At 54.2% G+C, this 18,086-nt stretch overlaps 2 protein-coding genes across 2 annotated transcripts; one reads left to right on the plus strand and one right to left on the minus strand.

The window, feature by feature from the left end:
* Window positions 1-1,251: 1,251 nt before the first annotated feature.
* On the minus strand, window positions 1,252-6,305 carry COPE (COPI coat complex subunit epsilon). Its single transcript, XM_065699838.1, has 10 exons — window positions 6,146-6,305; window positions 5,881-5,943; window positions 5,439-5,539; window positions 5,099-5,251; window positions 4,661-4,714; window positions 4,184-4,265; window positions 2,979-3,134; window positions 2,643-2,711; window positions 2,089-2,163; window positions 1,252-1,613 (listed from the first exon to the last, which is right to left on the minus strand). Exons 1-10 carry the CDS (start codon window positions 6,251-6,253, stop codon window positions 1,566-1,568), a joined length of 909 nt encoding a protein of 302 aa, XP_065555910.1. The 5' UTR covers window positions 6,254-6,305; the 3' UTR covers window positions 1,252-1,565.
* Window positions 6,306-6,454: 149 nt separating this feature from the next.
* DDX49 (DEAD-box helicase 49) lies at window positions 6,455-11,930 on the plus strand. The gene is made up of 13 exons (XM_065699971.1): window positions 6,455-6,594; window positions 6,680-6,803; window positions 6,889-6,974; window positions 7,704-7,825; window positions 7,921-8,108; window positions 8,224-8,364; window positions 8,904-8,979; window positions 9,063-9,139; window positions 9,596-9,693; window positions 9,975-10,049; window positions 10,646-10,734; window positions 11,107-11,178; window positions 11,442-11,930. Exons 1-13 carry the CDS (start codon window positions 6,480-6,482, stop codon window positions 11,628-11,630), a joined length of 1,452 nt encoding a protein of 483 aa, XP_065556043.1. The 5' UTR covers window positions 6,455-6,479; the 3' UTR covers window positions 11,631-11,930.
* Window positions 11,931-18,086: the final 6,156 nt, after the last annotated feature.

An 18,086-nucleotide genomic window follows, 5' to 3' on the forward strand; every position in this document is an offset into this window, starting at 1 on the left:
ACTGGGCTCAGTGGAAGAAACCCGAGTTTAAGATGAAGAGTCTCCTAAAATACCAGCACTTGAATTGGCTCCTGGCAAGGCACAGCAGGACCTGGAGCAGCTCAGCAGGGTTTGGTTTCAGCTGTGTCCATCTGCCCCAGAACCATCAGCTAAATTGCAGCTGGGGGATCCATACTACAAGAGATGGAGAATAACCAGCAGCAGCACAGGCCCCCCGACGACCTGTGACATGAACCAGCTTGATAGGGAGAGAAAAAGACAAAATAGAAACGAGCTTCATCTCGCTGACAGCCATTCCTCTGACCACAGCCATTGTGCCCTTGAGTTCCCTGGAACCTCTCGAATTGGGCAGCAGTGAGAAAACACCAACTCCTTCCTCTCAGGGGCCTGAACACCATGTTCCCCTCCTGCCAGGAACAGCGCTGGCTCCTGCTGCCCCTTGCTTTTATTGTTTATGTTTTTAAGTCAATTTATCATGGCCCATCAAGTAGATAATGGCTGCCCCGGACACAGAAGCCCCTTTCACAGCTCCCTCAGACAGCTCCACAAAGGAAACATTCATCCAGGCCCAGAGCAGGAATAACCCCTCACTGAAAATAGCTGCTGGCTAAACCCGCCGAGGAGAGACAATGAGCCCTTTCAGAGCAAGCAGGCGAGGTGGGCACAAAGGAAACGTCGTCAGCCACATTCAGAGTGTAGCACAAACCCCTCTTCTCCCCCTCCCCAAAGGCGACCCAAATGGTAATTCCGAAGATAATTCAAACATCAGAGGTCAGGAGGTCCCAGCTGAGGGTTCTGCTCAGACTCTGTGCTCTGCATCGTGGCTACAGCAGCACTGTCCTGTGAACAGCAGGCAGGAGCCACAGCACACGCAGTCACATTACCTTCCACAACCACCACACCTGCAAAAGTGAGCAGTGACCTCCATGTGTACCGCAGGAGGTAGCTCCCTGGCTCCACATACGAGCTGCTGCATTTTACCAATGTAAGATTAAGGCTGAGCCTGTTACAATGGGATTTAGCTTTATTCTGGGGAAGGTTTTTGTCTCACCAGCAGTAACCCCAGCAGCAGAGTGTGCTTCTGCCAGTGGAAAAGTTAAAGGAGGAGTCATCAGTCAGCCTGGAAGATCCGTAATTCAGGATGCATCCATGTACTGAATGCAGGTGTTTAAAATTAACCTTCATACTCTTCCCACATCAGTCCAGATGACAGGGCTCCATCCTAGGGTGGAATTACTTGAATTCCAGAAATTAAGGACCCAAAAAAGGCTTTATTAGGAATGTTTAAGGTACAGTGTTGCACACTCTTGATTTGCACTGCAGTTTAAACAGAGTTCAGGACTCAGGTAAACCAGAGCACAGGCTTTGCAGCTACCAAATTCAAGTAGCTACGTGTTATATACAGGTTTAACAGCATCTCACTGGACTGCGAGACCCTCCCCACATGGAGAGAAGCCAGACAACTTGCAGAGAGCATTTTTCTGTGTTACCAGGGAGTTTTTTTGCACATCAACCCCAGTTCCCAAGGTACCAGAGAGCAGGTCTGCAGCCTCCTTCCCCTCTCCTCAGGCGCTGGGGGCGTACTGCACGGCCAGGCGGTCAAAGTCGTTCTCCTTCAAACCAGAAACAGGAATAGAATGAACAAACCTTGAACTTTACTGGAGGAGCTGAAGAGATCATCACTAGCACAGCTCACTAAGGCAACAGGAATTCTAAGCAGCAAGATCACCTGTCTCAGTTCTCAATTGTTTTCAATTTGTTCCATTTTCCCTTAATCCCTCTTTCTCCCTCCCCAGAAGCATGTTTCCTCTATTTAAGCACAAAATCTCATGTAACAAGATTAAGAACCCATATGCCAGAGAAATTCTTTCAAGATATGACCATTTGGCTCCTTTGTTTAACATCTGGCTTGTGGCTCCCAACATCTCCCACAAGGGCTAGGAAATTTGCTGTGGTAAGTGATGTGCCAGAGAAAGAGCAGTGACCCTCCCCCTGCAGTCAGGTTTGCTGGTAAAGAATCCACTCGCCCCATCAGAGACTGGTATGAGGCATGATAAATTCCATTTTATATTAGAGAGGAACTTGTACCTTTGCCTGATACTCCTTTATGAATGGATGATTCTTATGTGCATCTTTCAGCTGTGACAAATAGCGATTCGTAACCTGATGGGATGAGAGAAGTTTCAATATTAACAGGAGGAGAAGCCAAGAGTTTCAAACATCGCATTTCAATGTGGTAATTTACATTGAGTCCAGACCCGATTTCCTCAGTGTCCCAAACATTAGCAACCCCAGTTAAAACCAGTAAGAACTGGGCATACCCTGTGTTTAAAAATTAGACCTTAAATAGTGTGTTCAAGAGAACAGTCAGTGAGGACTGAACTTGGAATTCAAGCCATTTCTTTTCCACCCAGGTCTTCCTCTCAAGTCCATCCGTCTGTCTGCAGCATCTGTATTTCCACAAACACTTTATGGAAGATGAGAACTCCCCACCCCCCAGAACTGTTCTGCTTTGTTAATGCTGATCCTGATGAGAACTGCAAGCCCAAGCAAAGTTACAAGCCCTCAGAACACACCCTGCCCACAGCAGCACGAGCAGGTTGATTGTATCTGCTTGGTGAGTACAGTAAAACAGGCCTCACCTCTGGGGGTTTGCCCAAGTGCTGTGACAGGACCACGAAGTTGATCAGGGTCTCAGGATGGCCACTGTCCTGCAAACAAGAGCAACCATCTGGTCCGTTTACCTCCACAGCAACAAACGGTACCAACCAGCAGAGTTCTGCAAGAACCAGTTGTGCCCAACCTACAGCTCACTTCACTGGAAAAGGCAGAGTAGAAGCAAAGGCTGGTATCAAGAGCAACCACCGTAGCCATATCTATCAATGTGTTGCAATGTTCATGAAGTTTAACAGTGAAGGTCATGCTGCTTAACTCTGTGCCTCCCAGAGAGCAAATCTGCCTGGCAAAACCAGAAGTACCTTGTCCAGTGCCTCCTGAAGCACTCCCTCTGCATCGTCCCACTTGCCCTGGGCCATGTAGCAGGCTGCTTGCCCGTTAAGCAGCAGGAGGGTGGAGGAGCATTTGTCTGCCATCTCTTGGAAGATGTAATAAGCATCTTGTAACTTCTCACCACCCTGTGAAGGGAGGAGACAAACACCCTCGGTTTCACTCCATGTTGCTAAGAAGCCTGTTTGCTCTAGCCATGGCTGAAGGACCAGGCACAAAGTTCATTCCTAGGGTTACAAAGCACAGGCATGGAGAGTGTCAGAACCAATGCTGCCAGCAGCTGGCATTCAGGTGAGCTCCTGTACCACAACACATCACTGCAGAACACAGATGAAAGAAATGCAAAAATATGGAATATTAAGAACTATTTAAAGGATCAAAAGATCCAAGCTTCCATTCAAACAGAAAAAAACAACCACTTCAGAAGAACCACTTCAGGTGTTGGATGGATTCATGGGATTAGATTATGAATGAGATTTTTATAATTAAACACAGGTGTGGGTACCTGGCTTTCCAAAAAAGCTTCAGGCAGGTCCTACAGGCAGAGGTGTCCACCAGTTAGAGGTGGGATCACTTGAGGAAACCAAGACCTTAAGGAAAATCAGCTATGCACTATGGCAAGGCAGGGGGTCTGCATGACAGATTCCCTAACAAATCCAAGTGAACACTAGAAGGAAACCTGAATGGTACAGCAGGTTGGGTCCTGCTTAACCTTGGACTTCACTGAACTTGTGGAGACTAATTTTCAATCACTCCATTATCTGGGCTGTGGTTGGCTTTGTCTGATTCACAAACATTCTTAAAGACAGTCTGCTCTAAGCAAAGAATAACACTTCTTTCTTGGAATTTAATTGCAAGGTCTGGATGCTGGTACTGCTGCACTTGCCATTTTATATTATAATGCTTTGTGAATTATTTAAGTGTGGTTTAGCCCTTCCCTGTATGAGCTGAAGGCCAAGGAGCGCAGCTGAAAGACTGGCAATCAACCCAGGCACTTTGTGAAGCCAGCTGCCAGTATTTTCTGTGTACTCGAAGGAAGGGGAAAACCAACCAACCAACCCAGCAAACCCACTGCATGCTCTTCTGAAAGTATGATGTGCAAAGAGCAAGCAGGAGCAAGCTGTGGAGTGATGTTTCTCCATGTTGAAGGCTAAGGATCCCCATTTCAGACACTCACGATGGCCAGGTTCACCCAGGCAGTTGCCAGCTGAGTCAGCGTGGCATCCTCATCTTGCTCCTGCATCTTTTTAAGTTCCTTGCTGCAGAAGGAAAAGTGGGAGTCACACAAGGCAAAAAAAAGGCTGTGCTTTTTTCTCTCAGCTCTTCAATATAATGCCATAAACACCTCTTAATATTTCACTGAAGCAATCCATGAAAGACTTCCCTGTTTTACTTCCTTACGGGAAGCCAGAAACCCAGGACTTGAGATTCAAACCACATTCTGCTGAAGGGAGGATTAAACCTGGGGGTCCCTCTCTTCCTTCAGCTGTATCCAGCTCTATTACCTCTTTTGCAGCACATCCACATCTACACACAAGTTGTTCTCGCCATGGCAGGGGTTAAAATGCTGTGCCCTGGGGGAGGCTGGGTGCTGAAAATTCCCTTATCACAGCCCACCCCAGCACCATTAAGAAGCAACCAGACACAAACTTACCGAGCCAGATCAAGCCTGTCAAGCTTCAGAAGAATCTGTATCATCATGGCCATGCTGCAAGGAATAAAAGCAAAGTGATTTTCACAGCTGCAGGCTTTAGCTCTCCCAGTACCCTAGGACAAACCACCCTGCTGTGGGGCACCAGCTCGGGGAGCAGGGCAGCTGGCTCCATGCTCCCTCGCTGCACTGACACAATGCTCAGCTCAGCAATTCGGAACACCCTTGAATCAATAAAGCAGGTTCTTAAGTTTCACAAGGGAGCAATAGACTTGATACGGGAGGACAAGCACCAAATCACTTCCTACTCCAAAAGGCAAACCTCAAAGGAGCTTCTCAATGGTTTCAAGGCTTTTTAGAGAAGCCAGACCTCAGCCATTCATGGGGCACCTCTTCCAAGCCACGAGAGAGGCTCCGTGATGCCAGCTGAGTTCCACTTACCACTCCAGGCTCTCCCCTTGGTGCAGAGTGCGCAGAGCCGCGTCCGGGTTCTTGTCATGGAAATAGATGGAAGCAGCCATCAGCAAGAAGGTGGTATTGGCCACATCAACGCTTTTGGCCATTTTCTTGTCCAAATCAGCAACAATTGCATCCCTACAAAGAGCAATGGTGAGAATTTGGGCGTATCTCATCACTAAGCACCCTGACAACTCTGAACTGGAGACTGACTGGAAAACCTCCTAAAAACCCCAATAAAGACCACACTTCTACAAGAAACTTCCCCATGGAAGCAGATTCCTCGTAGGACAGTGCTCGAGGTCCAACTTCTTATCAGTCTTACCTTTGACTCTCATTTGAAAGATACTCTGCAAACATCCTCACTGCCTGGAGCTCAGGACTAGCATTGGCTTTAATCTCATCCAGGACAACACCGTATTTCCTCTGTGAAAGGCAACAAAGACAAAGCTGTGACTGTGAGAGTGCAGGGCAGAGCTGTTAACTTAAAACCTCAGTGAGAGCAACCAGGAACTGCCAGTTTCTGCTTTACAGCTCACACCAGGCTCTATGACCGCAGCCGAATTCCACAGCCCTGACCCCCCAAGGAGGCCGCCCGGGGTCACGCTGAGCCTGCACACATCGCAGTGCAGTCACGGCTGTCCCAGTGTCAGGGAACGTGTTACTTCCAGCGCTGAAGGAAGGATTGCTCCCAGGCTGGAACTGAGCTCGGGTTCACAAGCTGCAGCCAGGTTATCCCGAGGGAAACGCAGCGTTCCCAGCCTCACCTGGGCAATGTAGGCCCGGAACAAGAACACATCCCTCTCTGCTTCCTTCTCCGGGCTGGACGGCTGAAGGGACGACAGGAGACAAGAAACGCCCTCAGCGACCTGCACGGCCATAACCGGACCCCACAGGAGCCCCCCCCCCACCGGGGCACCGCAGGAGCACCGAGCACAGCCAGGGACGAGAAGCTCTCGAGGTCAGCGCCTTCGCCCGCCGCGGCGGCCGGTGCAGGTGCAGGGACAGGGACAGGCACCGCCTCACCCGCACCTTGACGCGCTGCGCCTCGTTGATGGCGGCCTGGTAGGCCCCGATGTAGAAGCTGTTCCTCACGTCGAAGAGCTCGTCCCCATCGCCGCCCGAGCCCGCGGCCGCCATTGCCCCCTCAGACACGTCTCCGGAAGCAGCTGCGCGCCGCGAAGGCTGCCGGGAGCCGCGGTCTCCATGGCAATCCCCGCGCCAGCCAATGGCCGCTCCAGGACGCCAGACGTAAACCAGAGCGCCGGAAGCGTTTGCTGAGTAAGGTGGGCTTAGTGGGACGAGCAGCCAACGAGCGGCGGGCGTGCGCGGTGACGCAGGGCGGAGCGCCGGTGGCCGCGGTGGCATGGCGGAGTTCCGTGCGCTGGGGCTGGCGCCGTGGCTGGCGGAGCAGGCGCGGCGGGTGGGGCTGGCGCGGCCCACGGCCGTGCAGGCCGCCTGCATCCCGGCCGCGCTGCAGGGTGAGCCCCGGCCCGGCCCGGCCCGACCCGCGCCCGCCGCCGCCAGCGCCGCCCCCTCAGCGCCTCCTTCCTGCGCTCCCCGCAGGCCGCGACTGCCTGGGCTGCGCCAAGACCGGCAGCGGCAAGACAGCGGCGTTCGTGCTGCCCGTGCTGCAGGCGCTCTCCGAGGACCCCTACGGCATCTTCTGCCTCGTGCTGACCCCCACCAGGTACGTGCGGCACGCGGGACCCGGGCCCGGACCCGGACCCGGGCCCGGCCACAGGCCCCCGCCTCACCGCGCTCCTCCCCGGCAGGGAGCTGGCGAACCAGATCGCCGAGCAGTTCCGCGTCCTGGGGAAGCCGCTCGGCCTGAAGGACTGCGTGGTGGTGGGCGGCCTGGGTGAGTGCTGCCGCGCTGCCCCTCCGGCCTCGGTGTGGGCCGGTCGGTAACGAGCAGGGGCCTCCGGAGCTTCCCCGTCCGCGCGTGCTGAGGAGCTGTGGTCCCGCACCCGGGGCTGCGGGGGCTGGGGGGGATGAGGAGGGAGAAGTTCTCCAGCTTTACAGAGGGAATCGTAGAATCATGGAATGGGTTGGGTTGGAAAGGACCTCAAGATCATCCAGTTCCAACCCCCCTGCCATGGGCAGGGACACCTCTCACTAAACCATCCCACCCAAGGCTTCATCCAACCTGGCCTTGAACACCGCCAGGGATGGAGCACTCACAACCTCCCTGGGCAACCCATTCCAGTGCCTCACCACCCTCACAGTAAAGAACTTCCTCCTTATATCCAATCTAAACTTCCCCTGTTTCAGTTTGAACCCGTTACCCCTTGTCCTGTCACTACAGTCCCTGATGAAGAGTCCCTCCCCAGCATCCCTATAGGCCCCCTTCAGGTACTGGAAGGCTGCTCTGAGGTCTCCACGCAGCCTTCTCTTCTCCAGGCTGAACAGCCCCAACTTCCTCAGCCTGTCTTCATATGGGAGGTGCTGCAGCCCCTGATCATCCTCATGGCCTCCTCTGGACTCATTCCAACAGTTCCATGTCCTTTTTATGTTGAGGACACCAGAACTGCACACAATGCTCCAAGCAGGAGCACATGTTCCATGGCCCCCTCTGTGGATCTTGCAGACATGGTGGCACAAGCACTGGAGCTCTCCCGCAAGCCCCACGTTGTCATCGCTACGCCTGGCAGGCTGGCAGATCACCTCCGCAGCTCCAACACCTTCAGCCTTAAAAAGCTCAAGTTCTTGGTAAGGTTCTTTTCCAGCTGGGTTTTTGTGCTTTTCAGACTCTTCCCTTCTCAGCTGTAGGTGTGCATGAGTTCCGGGGTTTTGGCTCTGCCTAGATTATGGATGAAGCTGACCGGCTGCTGGAGCAGGGCTGTGCCGACTTCACTGCGGACCTGGAGGTGATTCTGGAGGCTGTTCCAGCGCGCAGACAGACCTTGCTGTTCAGTGCCACGCTGACCGACACGCTGAAGGAGCTGAAGAGCCTGGCTGCCAACAGACCCTTCTTCTGGGAGGCTGTGTCCGAGTCAGTGCTCACCCTCGCTACACAGAGCCCTGTTTCCTCTCTGGTTTCTTGTCTCCTCACTGTCCCTCATGGTCCATCTTCACTTGCACAATCGCTGCTGGTGCTTCCCCTCCAGGGTGCGGACAGTGGAGGAGCTGGACCAGCGGTACTTGCTGGTACCTGAGGCGGTGAAGGACGCGTATCTTGTCCACTTAGTCCAGACCTTCCAGGACGAGCACGAGGACTGGTCCATCATTATCTTTACTAAAACCTGCAAGTGAGTGGCCTTGTTCTTTGTGAGCTTTTGTAACATAGACATTTCTACTTGAGATTCCAAGCCTGTGCTGTGTTGGGTGTTAGGCTGGGCTGGTGCTTGGCTCCGTAGTGTGTTTGGTAGAGAAACACCTTTTCCTTTGAGCAGTTTGGGGCTGAAGGGCCACCCAAAACAAGTAGCATGCCAGGAGGTCAAGGTGCTTTACCTCTCTGTATCTTCTTTTCCTCCTGCTGATGGATGGGGCAAATAGCTCTGTCTGCATCCCAGTGCTGCTGCTCCCTTCCTTCGGGTGGTTCAGGTGACTGGGATGGAGCCCTGGTGCTGGTGACATTCCCCTGAGTGCAAGGGGAAACCAGTCCCACTGCCTGGGGTGAGCGGGTGCGGAGTGGGGATCCTGTGCCCTGTCTCTGTCACAGTGCTGCAGCATCCAGCTGTGGTGGTAACTTGTATGAGGGCTTCTGAAGGAGCCCAGCTCTGTCCTGCTCCAGCAGCTCCACGTTTCCCTGGGGCATTCTGACTCGTTTATTGGTTTTTCCTTCAAGGGACTGCCAGGTCCTGAACATGATGCTCAGGAAATACAACTTTCCTTCTGTAGCTCTGCATTCCATGATGAAACAGGTGGGTGATGGACAGACCTGGGAGAGGGATGTTCGAGTCCTCCTGGGTCACAGTGTCCCCCATACAGGCTTTTCTCTTGACAGCGGCAGCGATTTGCAGCTTTAGCAAAGTTCAAGTCCAGCATCTTCAAGATTCTCATTGCCACTGACGTTGCTGCCAGGTAAGGGAAAACCACGCTCTCTGTTGCCAGAGGTCTTAAGCCTGCTTTTGAAGTGCCAGAACTGCTGTGGAGATTTGGCTGGGGTTAGCAAGTGGAGAGCTTTATAATCCCCCACTTGGGTAGGACGGGTTGTAGAACATCTCTGAGCTGTGTTTTGGAGCCCACTCATGTGCAGTGTAACTCTGATCCTGGCTTGTTTTGCTGCAGTGAGGGGTTGTGTTCTAGCAGGAGAACGATTTCTGTGATCTCTGGGTCAAGGAGGGAGCAGTGGCCTATGAGGTGATGCTGTGTTCTGTGACTGTCGGAGAGCTGCAGGAGGAGTTTGTCCTGGAATCAGCCAGTGAAGATGACATCCATGAGATTATGGGGCTTGGGGAGAAAGCAGAGGACAGGAACTCAAACTGCTTGTATTAAAACAGCATTTCCTCGCTTCTGTTCTCCTCCCCTGTGCTGCAGAGGTTTGGACATTCCTGCAGTCCAGGTTGTCATCAACCACAACACTCCCGGCCTGCCCAAGATCTACATTCACCGTGTTGGCCGGACAGCGCGTGCGGGTGAGCAGGGGAAGCTGAGTGCCCTTTGCTGCCTGAAACTGGGATCCCAGAGCTGCTCTGAGCCCTGGCTCAGCATCCTGCCTTAAGGCTGCAGTGCTGCCTGGTGGCTGCTCTGCGCTGGTGGTGAGCTGAATTTGCAGAGCAAACAGAGACCCTTCCGAGTGCCCCATGAGCAGACTGCGGCAGGGCAGACTCATGGGGGTGACGCAATTTGGCATGGGTTAGGCGTCATCTCCCTCTGCTCAGCAACATTCACGTCTCGCTGTGTTTTCACCATGCAGGCCGGAAAGGAATGGCCATCACACTGGTGACACAGTACGACATCCATCTCGTGCATGCTATTGAGGAAGAAATCAGTAAGTAGAGCACCATTAACGCTCCTAAAATGTGGGATCGTGTGTGTTCCTTTGTGCTCATGGTGCTTGCAGTGCTGATTTCATCTGCGAAGAATGATCCAGAGCATCAGTGTGAAAACGGTTTCTCTTCCCTGTGTGGCTAAGGCTTGGAAAAGAGCAGGAGCATCAGCAGAGCATCAGCTTCGATTCTGCTCTTGAGTGCATCAGGCATGACTGAGTTTGTCTTCCTGCTATTCCTAGTGGAGGAAAACCAGTGGTTGGGCTCTCTGTAACCTTGTTATTGAAGCAGCCAGCTTCTTCCTTACTCCCTTGCTACTGCGAGTGCTGATGTGGACAAAAAGAACCTGTGCTTTGCATAGCTTCAGGCCTCATAGGTTTTGAGGAAGGAGACCGAATAAGTGCAGCACCTTGTGCTATGGGGAATTGTAGGCAGAGGGGAGGATTTGATCTTTGTTGTAAGGCTGAAGAGGTGATCACAGTGTGTGTCAACAATCCCACCTCTGATCAGTGCAACTGAGTGGGGTTTTGACCAGTTGAGAGTCTGCTCCTGGATTTTGTACCCAACCCTGGTCTGTGAATGTCTCACCCTGGTTCAGAGCTGAAGCTGCAGGAGTTCTCTGTGGAGGAGAAGTTTGTGCTCGACATCCTCACCCAAGTGAACGTCACCAGGAGGGAATGTGAAATAGTAAGTGTGCAAATGTGAAGCCCCTGTGTTCAGAGGACTGGAGAGCTTGGGCAGCCGGGAGGTTCATCACAGCCTAACGGGTGGCTCTGGCTGTGCAGCTTTGCTCTTGAGCACATAACTAAGAGTTGCTGGTCCTTCTTCTAGTGGAAGCACTTGGCTGTGTGCACGTGGGGGGTTGTTTTAGTGATTTCCCCCAAGTTTGGTCTATTGTTGCACATTCTTGCAGCATTTTTGTGCTGCTGAGTGTTGAGGCTGGTGCTCCAGGGGCTGCCAGATGTGTGCACACCAGCAAGGTGCTGCTCACCCTGTACAGCTCCATGGGAGGCCTGGTGCTTGGTTTCTGATTGCCTTCCTGTGTTTGTGCTTTGACAGGAACTGGAGGGAATGGATTTTGATGAGAAGAAGGAGATAAATAAGCGGAAACAAATGATCCTTGAGGGGAAGGTGAGAGTTGCTACTGTACAAACTGCTGTGATCAGTAGCTGGGATGCTGCTATCGATGGCAGTTCCTCCCTCGCTGCTGCGCTGTCTCTGCCTCACTCCCTTCAGGGTGGTGAAGCTTTATCTCAAAAGGTGACTGATACTAAGAAGTGCACTGGAGTCGTGTCTGACTTGTGCGGCCTGCTTGGTCGTGGGCTCCTAGGAGAGGCAAAGGGGCTGCCACTGACCCTGGGCATGTCACTGTGTCCTGGTATTTGCCATTGCAGGATCCAGATCTGGAGGCCAAAAGGAAGGCAGAGCTAGCCAAGATCAAGAAGAAGAATAAGCAGTGCCGTGAGAAGGTGCAGCAGGTCCTGCAGAAGAGGAAGCAGCTGCAGCTGAAGAGGAAACTGCAGAAGAAGATGGAGCGGCGGAACAGGCACGTGAAGGAAGAGGAAGAACAGCCCTCAGCCTGAGTTGCGTGGCTCAGACTGCCCTGATGTTGCTGCTGCTTTGGGAATGCTGGGACCTAATGTGTTTTAATGTGGACACTTCTGACCTGACGTTGTTGGGAAGGTGGGAGAGGGGAGAAGAGAAGCCTCCATAAAGCAGCTTGTTGGTTTCCCTTCCTGCACAAGGCCTCCCTCCAGGCTGGTTCTGTCTCCTGGAGGAGTGTCTGTCAAGAGCAGGTTTCCTTCCTCCACCAGAGGTGAGGCCAGACCTGAGCTCTTGGTGACGTGAAGGGAAATAAAGCTCCTCTGTCTCTTCCCCCTCCATTCAGTCCCTGCTCTTTCCCTTCCCAGGGCTGGTGCTTGCCGCTCACAGCGTTTGTATCAACAGATTCTCCCCTGAGCCAGTATCTAAAAATACTGCGCCAAAATGAGCTCAGCCCCCGCCTGTGCCACAGCCCAGAGTTTTCCAAGAGGGAAATTCCTGGAACATAGGGAGAGGTCGGACTGTGGGGCTGTGCCTGGGGTCTTCTTGGGCTAATTCTGCTCTATATTGCAGTGACCAGCTTGCTCCAAGCCCCTGTGTCCAACCTGGCCTTGAGCACTGCCAGGGATGGGGCAGCCACAGCTTCTCTGGGCACCCTGTGCCAGCGCCTCAGCACCCTCACAGGGAAGAGCTTCTGCCTAAGAGCTCAGCTCAGTCTCCCCTCGGGCAGGTTCAAGCCATTCCCCTTGGCCTGTCCCTACAGGCCCTTGTCCCAAGCCCCTCTCCAGATTCCCTGCAGCCCCTTCAGGCACTGGAGCTGCTCTAAGGTCTCCCCTTAAGGAGCCCTCTCTCCAGGCTGCCCCAGCCCAGCTCTTTCAGCCTGGCTCCCTCCCACAGAGCATCTTTGAGGCCCTTTTTCTGCTCTGCTCTGTAGGTTTCCCTGTGTCATTTGCATCATGTTTGGAACATGAGCTGGATTGGGCTGGAGGGGGCAGAGCTCTCCTAAGGAACGGCTGTGATTCCTTAAGGAGACAGAACTTGCAGTCTCAGAGCAGCTCAGACCAACCCTGTTCTGATGTCAGGTTTGATCCTTGGTGCCTTCTTTAACGTTTAAGAGCTTCCTCTGACTTGAGACTGAGGATCTGCTATTTCTGGCTCTGGCTTACAGAAATAGTTCTATGCTCAGCGCCCAAATAAATACAAGTGAGCGGCTGGGTGACTTTCCCGAACACAGAGGGGAGCTGTGGGACCTCAGGGGAGGGCAACAGCCCTGGCGTGGGCAGCCAGCGTGGAGATAACACGGGGTTTATGGCGAGAGATGAGCTGGGGAAGGACTGAGCTTCCTGAGGGTGCTGCATCCTTCAGTCCCTTCATGCAACCTGAGCGCAGCTCCTTTCGTGGAGCGTGCAGTCCCTTTGCCTGAGCGCAGTGAGGACTTGCAGAGGAAAGCTGGTGCTTCCCTGGGGCAGCTCCTGCAGCCAGGCACTGCAGGGTCTCCTGGTGCCTTCAGGCCATGCAGGGAGTGGTGCTGGGGCCCATCTAGGCATGGGCAGCAGGCAGGATGGAGGTGGTGCTGCGGGGGTTCCTTTGTCCTGCTGGGTGCCCGCTGCGAAGGAGCAGCTCTCTCCTGGAGCACAGAGCAAATAGGTTTGTGTCAGGCTGATGCGCTGTGAATACCAAAGGCTGCCACAGCCTCGTGCACGCTGAAGTGAGGGGCGAGCCTGGCAGCTGCAGGTTAACAAAGACCCTCCCTGGTCCAGGCTGCTCCTGCCTTCCTGCACAGGGCATCCATTGTTGCCCTCCCTCTTGCAGACACCCCTTCACCGGCTGGCTGGAGCCTTTGCTTCATCCCGTGGGGGTTTCTCTGTCTCCTTCCACGAGTGACACAGGGGCTTTGATCAAGGCTCTTGTCTTGAAGCTGTTAACACCTATCTGGGAGCAGCCTTCTCCGGGAGGGAGGGATGGGTGCTGGGAAGAGCTTTGTGTGGTGCTGCTGAGCCAATTCTGCCTTCAGAGAAGCAGTCCTGGGTGTGGCCAAGTAGAAGAAGAGGCTGCTGCGGGAGCTGGCAAAATGCCTCAAATTCCCAGATTAGGAATTCCCATCTTTCCCAGGGCGAAAGCCACTGGGGACGTTTCTGTACCTGCCCGCAGCACTGCCCCCAGGATATTGCACTGTGGGGTTGCCGGGCATCCTCACAAACCCCTGGGATCTTCTGGGAATGGAGGGATTCCCTTCCCGTCACAGCTGGCCTCGGAGCTGTGAACTCCCCCTCCCGCCTGTGGCTCTGCCGGTGCCCCGAGCAGGCACCGGGTCCAGGGCTCTCGTCCAGGGTCCAGGGCTCTCCCCCCAGCTCCTGGCACCTGCTTTGCTGAACCTTCACCTTCCCAAAGCTCTTCCCTGCTGATGGAACTGCTTGGCTGCGGCGCACCCTCACGTAGGGCTTGGCTGCAGCTGCCCGGGCTTGTGTCTTCGCTCTGGGAATGACATCCCTGACACTTAACTCCCGGATCCTCCCTGCCAGCAGCAGGACCGAGGGAAGGAATACCTGGGTTCCTTCTGTGTGCTACGGAAAGCTCCCTACAGCAGCTCTGTCTCCTGGGACCCCATCCTGCAGGACTCGCTTTGGATTCCTGTCACCTCTGGGAGGGAGAGCGGTTGTGAGGAGCAGCAGCCTCTGCTCTGCCCTGGCAAAGGGAAGCTGTAAGCGCAGCACCAGCCCCTTGCAGTGGCTCATCCCCATCCCTTCCCCTCTGCGCAGCCCTTTCCGTTATCATTCTTGTATTCCCAAGGCCAAACATCCAGGCTGTGCTGCTCCCACACTGACACCACCGGGGTGGTGGCACTCGTGCCACCAATCTCTAGGCTCAGGCACTGTTTTCATATACTCTAACAAGGTCTGGACATCAATATCTCTGTATGCCTGTAAGGTTGCAGTGAAATGTGAGCTGCGAGCTGCCTGCTGGGATCTGAAACCCTGTTAGCCCAGCACCAGCTGAAACAGAAGGCAGAGCCCTTGCACAGCATCCTGCCTTGTTGTGCTAGCCGGTCCTGGGGCGAGGAGCTGCCCTGCTCTCTCCGGAGCGGTGTCACGCGTGCACAGGCTGCAGGGTGGGCTACATGGGACATGGGTGACAATTCACCTCTGGGGTAGCCTGCACAAGCCCCAGTGAACCATAAAGGTGCCACGTGCGCTGGAGTAGCTGGTGCTGCAGACCACGGACCTCCTTCCTCCCTGCACAGCACGGGGACAGAGGTGATGCCATGGGGACAGAGGTGGCGGCAGCCTCCGGCCCTTTCCACCTGCCAACTTCCCACCACTGCAGCTGACAGCAGCATCCGAGGAAATGGAATTCGGTCCCTTGGATTCTCCCTTCCCAGGCTGATGCTCAACAGAGCTCAGGGAGCGGGGCGGGGGAAGCAAATGGTGTGAGCTGATGAGTGTGCAAGTGTCACCCCTTTGGATCACTTGTTGGGGGAGCTGCCACCTCTCTTGTGTCTGGAATGTCGCTTCCTCTTAACACAAGGGTCTCATTTCCAGGATTATTCCAGCTGCTGCTTGCTTGGTAGGGCCGAGGGAGCTGCCGGAGGAGGCAGGACCTGGTGCAGAGGTGATGAGTGCTGGAGCTCCTGTTGTTTTCCCCCAGAGCAGAAGCTGCCATTACACACCACACTCTGCTAAGGATGATCCTCAGGAATCACTCCAGGAAAGGGACCTGCGAACCTCGCTGGGATGGGGGGCTTTACGCTGTGCTCATGGGCATTTCCCAAAGCACAGGGCTAACTGCCTTCAGTGGCGCTCAGTGCGTGCATGGGGCTCCTGCTCCCAGCCTGGGCTGCCGGGCGGAACCAGCCCATTTCTGCACTCGAAACAACCCCTCCCCTGCGCAGTTGATGCTGCAGCCAGGCACGGGGGCTCACGAGGGGTTTAGGTCCCCTCCTTCTCACTAATGGTGCTATTTAATTACTAATCCCCCGCCAGCTGCATCCTTTGGAGGTTGAAAACCCAAGTGCTTGGTTGCTTTCCCTCTTAGCAAGAGGGTGTCCTCACAAAAGCACACATAGCAGAGACATTCTGTTAAGTAACTGATGTGAAGCACCCAGCACACGTTACCAGGGGCTCTGCAGTGGCTGCTGGAGAAGAGAAGGATTTTTGCCTCTTGGTTAAAACCCACTCAGCACTTAAGGCATTCACCAGCCTGGCCTGTGCTAACCTCTTCCTGCCTGGCTCTCCAGGCACTTGTAGATGGGAGTAATTGGAGTGTAACAGTCCTCCAGGGAGGGTAATTATGGGCTTTATGGAGGAGGAGGAGGAAGCAGAGCGTGGCGGGGTGAGGAGGCTGCAGTGAGCTGTGGCAGAGGCAGTGGTGGGGGTCTGCATTCCCATCCGGGCTCTATTGGCATCTGTCAGATGGCGTTTGCATTGGACACATCCTTTTTCTGAGGCTCTGTTATTGGCGCGTCCTGCAATAGCAGAGCTTTGTTTCCTCTTGCTGAGCTGGTCAGAAGGACCTTGTCTTGGGTCTGGGGCCGGAGCAGATCATCTCACCTTGCTGCTGTTCCTTGGAATGTGGCACAAAGGGGAAGGTTGCAAGATTTCTTGCTTTGTTCATCCTGCTCTCACGTGTGAGCCATTTCCCCATGTTCTCTTTATTAATGTTCTGTCTGGGCTTCCATGAATAATTAAGATCCTAATTTGCCACAAGAATCAGGTCTCTCAAGGCACCTGCAATCGGTGTTTCTCCTCCAGCAAGGAAGCTGCTGCTATTTGGTTGCTGACAATAACTGTTACTGTGAGACTGAAGCAAACTGCAGCCTTGCCACTCAGTGCTGGCTTCTGCGACACAGGATTTTCTCCTTTTGAAGCAAGAGAAGCACAAACGGGGAAGGAGGGGGCTGGGAAGCGCACGGTGGGGATGTGTTGGAGTGCTACTGTGCTGGAACACAACTGAAGCCTTTTTGAAAGGCTCACTGGAGTGGGGCAGATGGAATTAGCGCTTTGCTGCAGCAAGATCTCATTGCTAACTGCAGGTTTAGGGCAGTTGTGGAAATAGCTGGTGATGAATTGGTTTTCATTAGTTTAGATGAGGGGAAGACTGCAATGGGAAGTGCCTCCCACGCCATCCATCACACTGCCTGGCCATGCCTAAGGAAGAGACTTTGCACAAATGCTCAGCACAGGACAGATCTCATCAAAAAGCCACTTTTCAGCTTATTCTGGCAAGGGAAAGAATCGCACTTAGGCCCTGTGGGGAAGAGTATGAAGGAGAATTGCCTCTGTTTCTGGTTCCTGACAATGGAAGCGCAAAGGAGCACAGCCAGGACCATGATGAGCTGATGCCAATGCAGGCAAAGCACCATTGGCCTCACGGTACAGAGAGAGCAGAGAACAGCCCTGAGCACCCTGGCAGGGCCAGGCCAGCTCCAGTGGCAAAGTCCCCTGGGCTGGCAGCACCTTGGTGTGCACTGAATGGGCAGCTCAGCACCTTCAGTGCATGGGCTTTGCTCCTGCAGTGCTGATGGCACAAGAGACACCTGCACTTCAGGTGCCTGGGTGCAATACTCCCCCCCGCCCCAGACAGAACCCCCCCCCTTTCCAGGGGGTTACACCTTGGGATAGCAAGAGGAGGCTCTAGAGCAGGATCTGGCCCAACCCCTGTCTCAGCACTCGGACACCCTCATCCCGGTCTGAGCTCAGCACCACTCTCAATGCTGGTTTTACCATCATGAGAGAGACCAGGGCGGGGGGGGGGGCGGGGGTTAGGACCACAGGACCCATCCCACAGGCCCCCTCTGTGCACACACCCCTGGGTTTCCTGTGCTTTTCCATGGCCTTGTTGGTTGGTCTGGTTTTCCACGGCATCTTTTAAATGGAGTCTGACACGAGGAGGTTGAACACTGTGAACCAAGGAGCGCTTCCCGCAGGATGGCAGCGGAAGATCAGCTCCGGATTCCTTCTCTGTGCGCCTTGTTGCATGCCCTGCAGACCTTCCTATGCTGCACCTCAACTCAGTTGACTTTGCTGGAGGTGGAGTTCTCCAGCGATGTCAGGCTGTGCTTTGAGGACAAGAAGAGGTGTAAATGGCATAAGAGCAGTTTGTGTCTGCCTCTCCCCCGTTCCCTGGGAGTCCTGCTGGGATATGCAGCAGCTTGACTCAGGCTCTGCCTCCCACTGCTTGGGAATGGTCTGGGATGGCCTCAGGAGAGCTGACTCAGCCAGGCGTGGTCAGCCCCACCTCTGAGCCATCACCACAGGCACTGGCCAGGCTGCTATGGAATGGTCACTGCCAGCACTGGGGATCCATACCCAGCTCCAGCCTGTGGGGCACAGCCACAGGAGAGGAGCGTGAGAGGGCAGGAAGCAGAGAACATGAGGAACTTCTGCTCAGCTTCCTTTCCCCCACGCTCCCAAATCCCACCCTCTCCTCCTTCCATAGCCCAGGGACCAAGGAAACCAAACACACCTTTCTTGGAGCTGATCTCTATTTCAAAAGAAGGC

The sequence above is a fragment of the Lathamus discolor genome, chromosome 21 (genome assembly GCF_037157495.1).
Source record: "Lathamus discolor isolate bLatDis1 chromosome 21, bLatDis1.hap1, whole genome shotgun sequence".
Taxonomy (NCBI): domain Eukaryota; kingdom Metazoa; phylum Chordata; class Aves; order Psittaciformes; family Psittacidae; genus Lathamus; species Lathamus discolor.

Coding starts and splice junctions, on each gene's coding strand:
- COPE (XM_065699838.1), bottom strand. CDS start 6,253: ATGGCGGCCGCGGGCTCGGGCGGCGATGGGGACGAGCTCTTCGACGTG. Junction 5,252..5,438: donor CTTTCAAATGAGAGTCAAAG/GTAAGACTGATA, acceptor TGCTCTTTGTAG/GGATGCAATTGTTGCTGATT. Junction 4,715..5,098: donor CAAGGGGAGAGCCTGGAGTG/GTAAGTGGAACT, acceptor TATTCCTTGCAG/CATGGCCATGATGATACAGA.
- DDX49 (XM_065699971.1), top strand. CDS start 6,480: ATGGCGGAGTTCCGTGCGCTGGGGCTGGCGCCGTGGCTGGCGGAGCAG. Junction 8,365..8,903: donor ATCTTTACTAAAACCTGCAA/GTGAGTGGCCTT, acceptor TTTTCCTTCAAG/GGACTGCCAGGTCCTGAACA. Junction 9,140..9,595: donor GCCACTGACGTTGCTGCCAG/GTAAGGGAAAAC, acceptor CCTGTGCTGCAG/AGGTTTGGACATTCCTGCAG.